The 7,241-nt window shown below is 57.5% G+C and overlaps 1 protein-coding gene across 1 annotated transcript in view; it reads left to right on the forward strand.

Moving 5' to 3' along the window:
* The first annotated feature begins 1,893 nt into the window (after positions 1-1,893).
* The window catches only part of ADRA1D (adrenoceptor alpha 1D), a 78,797-nt gene continuing 73,449 nt past the window's right edge, over positions 1,894-7,241 (forward strand). Inside the window, exon 1 of the mRNA XM_001380223.4 lies at positions 1,894-3,579. Within this exon, the coding sequence (XP_001380260.2) occupies positions 2,457-3,579 (1,123 nt within the window). The 5' untranslated portion in view covers positions 1,894-2,456. The remainder of the gene's footprint in view (positions 3,580-7,241) is intronic.

The raw sequence follows: 7,241 nt of genomic DNA on the forward strand, positions 1-7,241 counted from the left end.
AAACCACAGTTGGACTGTTGTGCTTACTTCAGCACACTAGGTTTGGGGGTCTCACGGGAGAAGCCAGCCAGCCAGCGCGGTAAAGGACTGCAAGATCTTAGCGAATAAAGCCCATTTGGAGGACCTGGGAAGAAAAGACAGGGAGGAACCAGTCGCTGCTTTCAAGTATTTGAAGATCTCGCGTGGGGATTGAGATTAGAATGATCCCACTTGAACCCAAAAAGCAAAACGAGGGGCTTACAGTGAGGGGAAACTTCCCACTCATTAGAGCCATCCCTTAGTGGGACAGGCTGCCAAGACAATGAAAAAGCGGGGTCTCCCTCACTCCAGAACTTCCGGAAAGGCTGGACGAGCGCGTGGGCAGAGCTGCGGTAGAAGGGATGCCCGCTGGGGCATATTGGGGGCTAGCTGGCCTTTGAGGACTCTTCCAGCCCTGAGGCTCCGTCACTTGGTGACTGGAGGAATCGGAGGGCCGACGAGATAGACTCCGAGTCGAGCATTTGTGCAATCACTGCCTCAGCTCAGGCTGGAAGCTGGCAGAACAGGTGCCGCTCTGACTTGGGGAAGGGAAGTTTCCTCTCCGGAGGAGCCAATCAAATCATTGGTCCTGTCTAGAGGGCAGGAACTGGTCTCTGCTCCTGAATGGGGCCTCGCACGCCGCGGGGCAGACAGTAAGCCGCGAAGGCAGGAGGAGAGACCCAAGGACCGTCTGTCCCCTGGGGCCTCAGCGCCAGGATTTTCTGAAGTCTCGATCCGGGGGGCAAATCTGCGGGTGCTTAAAGAACGTGTGAAGTACCTCGGAGGGGAAGCAAAGGAAGCTGCATGGAGGCCTGGTGACGGGAGAGAGCTGGCTGATCACACAGCAGGGCTGAGAGGCGGAACCAAGCGCTATTCATTTAAGGGGCTTAAGTTAGAATATCGCTTCTGCAGGCTCTGGCTGGCCTGGAGTAGAATCTAAACTGCCTGCTGCCCTCTAGTGGCCAGCGTGGGGAGGACACAAGCACATTTCCAATAAAAGTATTCACCACACATAGCGCTTTAATGTTTGCAAAGTGCTTTTTTATATAGAAGCTCATTGGAGCCTAACAACCCCCCAGTGAGCTAAGTGTTATTATTGTCCTCATTTGGCAGCGTGGCTGAAGAAAGGGGCGACGGCGGGGGGGGGAGGGGGGAGGAGGAGAAAGGGGGGAGGGGGAAGAGAGTTTGGGACCTGCCCGAAAGAGAAAAGGATGGAATTAGGAAAAAGGAAGGAGGGCCGAGACGGAATAAAGAAATACAAGAAGAAAGAGAAAGAAACTGAAGAAGGGGAAAGAGGAAAGGAGGGAAAGGAGAGGAACTGGGAAATAAGGAGGATAAATAAATAAGGAAATAAAAAGAGGAGAGAATTAGAGGAGGGGGAGATGGAGAGAGAAAAAGGGTCCTGGAAAGGGGGAGAGGGGGTGAAGGGGGAGGAGGACAGCCAGGAAGGAGAGAGAGTAAGGAAAAATGCGAAAGAGGGAGGGGAGACAGGGCAGGGAGGGGAGCCGGGAACAGATGAAAGGGAGGGGAGGGAGGATAAGGGAAGAAGCGGGAGAGCAGAGGAGCGAAGAAGGAAGGCAAAGAGGAGGAAGGGGAGAATTGGGAAATGAGGCTGCGGCAGAAGACTGAGGCCGAGCTGCGGCTGCCAGCTGCCCACTCCTGAACCCACTGGAAAGTCAGAGCCGCCCCTCCTCCCTCTCCCTCTCCCTCTCCCTCTCCTTCTCCAGCTTCCCCACCACCGGGTCCCTTCTTTCCAAAAGGAGTTTCTAGCTTCCTCCCCACCTCCCTCCCCGCCCCCCCCCCCGCCCAGAGCCCTCCTCCAGCCGGCCCCTCCTCCAGCCCCCCCACCCCCCTCTGCTGCTCTCTCTTCTCTGCCAAAGTACCAGCCGAGACCGAGCGGAGAGCAGTGGGGAGACGAGCGGTGGCAGCCGCCTGGACCGCAGCCCCTGCTGCTCCTGGACCCCAGCCGCACCGAGCCGCACTGAGCCTCTCCTTCACCGCCCGGGGGCTGGTCCCCGGCCGCCTGTCTTCTCTAGCTGCCTGGACTTAGCGGTGCTTGGAGATCCACGGCTCCCCGTTGGGTCCCGTCTCTTTCCCCTTGGAGCCGGCCTCCAGGGAGCCCCCCAGCCGGCCAGCCCAGGACTCCGCGAGGCTCGGCACAGCCCGTGGGAACTTGTCCGGAGGAGCCCGTAGGGGCTGACTGGGGGGTGGGGTGGAGGGGGCGTAGGCCGGGCAGCGGGGGAGCAGGAAGAGGAGCGGGAGAAGGAGAACAAGAAGGAGGAGGGTAGGGAGCAGAGCGGCGGCGGCGGCGGCAGCGGCGGCGGCCCGAGCGGCGGTGGAGAAGGGCAGCCGCTGCCGCGGGAGGGCCATGCCCGGCTCCGCTCAGCCCCGCTGCCCCGCGTTCCCTCGGCTCGGAACCCCGACGGCAGCCCTCTAGGATGCCTTTCCCGGCCCTGCTCCAAGTGGGCTTCGACGGGCGCGGCCCCGACAGCGGCCCAGGGGGCGGAGGAGCTGGCGGCGGGGCCAGCGGGGGCGCGGGCGGCGGCGGCGGGGGCTCGGACGGCTCGGCCGTAGTGGTCGCTGGAGTCCCCGCCGGGGCCGGGGGCGCCGCCGTGGTAGGCGCGGGCGGTGGCGAGGGCAACCGCTCGTTCGCCGGGGGCCCGGGGGTGGCGTGCCCGGCGGGCAGCCCGGGCGGCGCTGGCGACGTGAACGGCACGGCTGCGGTGGGGGGCGTGGTGGTGAGCGCCCAGGCGCTGGGCGTCGGGGTCTTCCTGGCGGCCTTCATCCTCGCTGCCATCGCGGGCAACCTGCTGGTCATCCTGTCCGTGGCCTGCAATCGGCACCTGCAGACCGTCACCAACTACTTCATCGTCAACCTGGCGGTGGCCGACCTGCTCCTCAGCGCCACCGTCCTGCCCTTCTCGGCCACCATGGAGGTGCTGGGCTTCTGGGCCTTCGGCAGGGCCTTCTGTGATGTGTGGGCCGCCGTGGACGTGCTCTGCTGCACCGCCTCCATCCTCAGCCTCTGCACCATCTCGGTGGACCGCTATGTGGGCGTGAGACACTCGCTCAAGTACCCCGCCATCATGACTGAGCGCAAGGCGGCCGCCATCCTGGCCCTGCTCTGGGCCGTGGCCCTAGTGGTGTCCGTAGGGCCCCTGCTGGGCTGGAAGGAGCCGGTGCCCCCCGACGACCGCTTCTGTGGCATCACGGAGGAGGCGGGCTACGCCGTCTTCTCATCTGTCTGCTCCTTCTACTTACCCATGGCCGTCATCCTGGTCATGTACTTCCGGGTGTACGTGGTGGCCCGCAGAACCACCCGGAGCCTGGAGGCCGGCGTCAAGAGGGAGCGGAGCAAGTCCACGGACATCGTCCTCCGCATCCACTGCCGAAGCTCTGGGCCTGAGGACTCCCGCGTGGCCAAGGGCCACAACTTCCGCAGCTCCCTGTCCGTCCGCCTGCTCAAGTTCTCCCGGGAGAAGAAGGCAGCCAAGACACTGGCCATCGTGGTGGGCGTCTTTGTCCTTTGCTGGTTCCCCTTCTTCTTCGTCCTGCCCCTGGGTAAGTGACATGCATGTCCTCTCTCACCTGTCTCCTTTCCTGGCCCCCAGGGGCTGCCTCTTTGCACCCTTCTTTAACTTTCCAGAGCCCGGAGGGCCCAATCCGGAATAGCTTGGGTTGGTGGGGTCACCAGCTGGATCGTGCAGGTGAAAAGAAAAAGAAATGGCATCCCAGAAAACCAGGAGAAATAGCGTTGGAGAGAGGGGTGGTTGGGCCTCGGGGTGGCTTGGATATTGCATATTGAATGTGTGTGTGTCAAGTATGTGTATGGTTTCCTCTCGGTGCGTGACAATGGAAGCACTCGGGTTGGCACCCAGGTGGAAGGACGAATGCATGATAGCACTCCGTCCAGCTTGCTAATGGGGATGATTAAACTTCCCTCCTCCAAACATGATTTTGCCCATTCCTCAAGCCAATGGGGATGAGACAGTTCTGGGACCATTTGGGTACCATGTGCCTGGATGGAAATCCTGCTGCCATATGGGGATGTGTGATGGGAAGGAGAACAAACACAGGCATGGGGCTTTTCTCCTTTGGAATGGCATCGGAGAAGGGTCCCAGGACCAGCTCAGCTCTTGCCTGGCTGTGTGACCTTGGGCAAGACCCCTCCCACTTCTGGCCTGCCTCAGTTTCCTCCCCCTGTAAAATGAGAGGCTGGCCTGGTGCTCTCTCAGCTCCCTGCCAGTCCTGCCGGTTTTTCATTCTTCCATTTGCTCCAGCCCCCTTGGTCATTCTTAAAGGAGCCTGGCAGTGCCCAGGGAAGCTCCCCTGCCTCTGAGGGGCTGGGTCCCCCTTCCCCCAGCAGCACTCCTCCGCCCCCCTCCAGGCACACACACGGGCACACACAGGCACACAGTGTTCCCTGCAGAGAAGCCAGTGCTGCTGTCTGTTCATGCATTCACCCCAGGAGCCTCAGTGGGGAGAACTCTCTGTTCAGAACAGTGTGGCCCAGCCGCAGGCTCCCTCAGCCCAGAGGCGTGCCCTGAGCCCCACACCACGACCCCAGCCCCTGGCCATGGCAGGAGCGGGGGGCTACCCGGGGAGCTGCCAGCCCAGCAGTCCGGTCTGGGGAGGAAGGTGTGGACGGCTCCCTCTTGAGCAGTGAGGACGCCTGGGGGTGCCCTGGGGGGGGGTGTACCCATACATGTCCCCATTTGTCATACATGCACAGACGTGCCTCTGCATGGGGAGATAGCGAGGTGATGGAGCAGAAGTCAATGAATCCAACAGTCTCATTTTAGAACCGATAAAACCCCTCTGAGGTCTCCCAACTAGTGGACTTGCAGAATGGCAAAGAACTGGATCTGTTGTCCCAGGACCCGAGTTCAAATCCTGCCTGTGTACCCATATTCCCTTGTTGCTTGGGCCTGTAAACTGATGGGAATGGACTAGATGACCCTCACCTCTCTTTGAGGTTTAAATCGGTCCCCTCAAGAGACCGTAAACCCCCTGAGGACGGGCCCCGCTTCACTTGCAGATTCCCAGGCTGCACAGCGTGGTGCTGGCCCTGGAGTGAGGGAACACTGGCTAGAGTGCCCAGAGAGCTAGCCTTCAGAGCTCAGCTCGGCCCCCCTGTGGCCCGTAGCATGGCACTCCCGCCTGCCTCAGTTTCCCCAACTATAAAATAGGGGGATAACCCCTGCCTCAAACAGATACCTGTCATGCAGGTGGCCGTGCCTGGCACACAGCGGGCACTTCAGCAAGGCTTTGTCCTGTTCACGATAGGCTCTTAGCTGCTTAATGCCAGTCCCCAACGATGCCCAGCTATTGCCAAGGCTCCAGGCTCAGGCCTAGACCGCCTCCATCAAAGTCTGAAGGGGGGTGCCGGGGGGTGAGGGGTGGCCTTAGCACCCTGCCGTGTGCTGCTGCTTCAGCCAGAGCAGCTTAGGGACAAGTGGGTGGCTTTACTGCTTTATTGGTGGCTTTGGGGTGTTGGAATTCCTACCCGTCCTTAAGGCTTCATTCAGATGCCACCTCCACCGGGAAGCCTTCAGCCCTTCCCCGGAACCAGGCTCGTGTTCCCCTCCTGCCCTCATCATGTAATAATGTAGATTCTGGTTCTGTGAGTTTGTAGGGGCAGGGATTGGGGGGGGCCTTTCCCAGGGAGGCTCTGTTTGCAATGAACAAATGATTGGTGAATGAATGAAGTACATACATGTATATACTGTACATCCTTATAATAAAGTAATCCATGACGTACATGTCACATATACATGTATGTGCCTGTAATAAATTAATGGAGCACATATACACAGTAAATGAATGGATGTACTGTGTACATGCATGCATATATGCATGTATACATATATACAATAACTTTCTGGTGTGTACATGTATACACGTGTGTACATGTGTGTATACAGTAATTGCATGGATGGATACGTGTGTGCATGTATGCATTATGTGACTGCAATACTATTGTACAATAAATTAATTGTGTGTACATGTATACACATATGTGCATATGTGTGTATACACTAAGTACATGGATGAGGTACATTGTGCATATTCATCTGTGTGACTATATAATACTATTATACAATTAATTGCATGTACATGTATACACATATGTGCATATGTATACAGTAAATGGATGGATGAAGTACATGTATATGAGTATATGCACATGTATGTGTATGTATGTATGCAGTGAGTGCATGTATTGAGTACGTGTGTGAGCTTGTGTGTACATGTATGTGTCTACACATAACATGTGAATTGAGTACATGTGTGATGGTGCAACATACACACATGTATATGCGAATATATAGCAAACGAATAGCTGAAGTACATTGTATAAGTACATGTATACATGTGTGTGCATACAAACATACAATGAATGAATACATGAATGAAGTATACGTGCATCTCCATATAGATGCATCACATTGGGTTTGCCCATGTCTACATATAGTTTACATATATGTGTACAGACCACACATGTGTCCATTTGCATGGGCAGGTGGGTTATGTGTGGGCACATTTGGAGCGGGAGGACATGCTTCTCTCTTCCGTGGTTCTGCATGTCCCCATATATCCAATGTGTGTAGAATGAGGACCCGGCTCATTGGAGGATGCACCTGTACATGGACATGCATATGGGTTTGCATCATTGGAAGAGGGCCATATTTACATGCATGGTAGCGTGTACATGGGTGTTCGTATGGATTGTGTCTGTATTTTGCATGCATGCAGGCATCTGATATGGCGGAAGGCGTGCTGAACTTGGAATCAGAAAGACTTGGGTTGGACTCCCACCAACCCGGTGACACCTGGGAGGGGCCTCAGTTTCCCCATCTGTCAGATGGGCATGATGACGCCTAAGGACTCTTCCCTCTCTGAGCGGGCGCAGGAACAGACACGTCCCTAGAGACCTGGCCCTTCACCCCACGCCTCCAGATGAGGAGTGGGGGGTGCTGGGAGCCCCCTCGTGTCAGCATCAGTGACGTCCCCCATCCCAGCTCACTCTCGCAGGTGGGGAGAGGGGAGAGAAGGGGCCGGCACCCCCTAGAGAAAGAGAGACTGTTGCTTTGGGTAGCGGGCAGAGCTTTGCCCCATGGGGGTCCCTGGGCTTTGCCTGCCACACTTTGGGTTTGGGGTCCCCCCCACCCCGAGGCTTCCTCTGACCTATACCCAGTGGCTCCTGGCAGGGCGAGGAGGGG

The sequence above is a fragment of the Monodelphis domestica genome, chromosome 1 (assembly GCF_027887165.1).
Source record: "Monodelphis domestica isolate mMonDom1 chromosome 1, mMonDom1.pri, whole genome shotgun sequence".
In the NCBI taxonomy this organism is placed as follows: Eukaryota; Metazoa; Chordata; class Mammalia; order Didelphimorphia; family Didelphidae; genus Monodelphis; species Monodelphis domestica.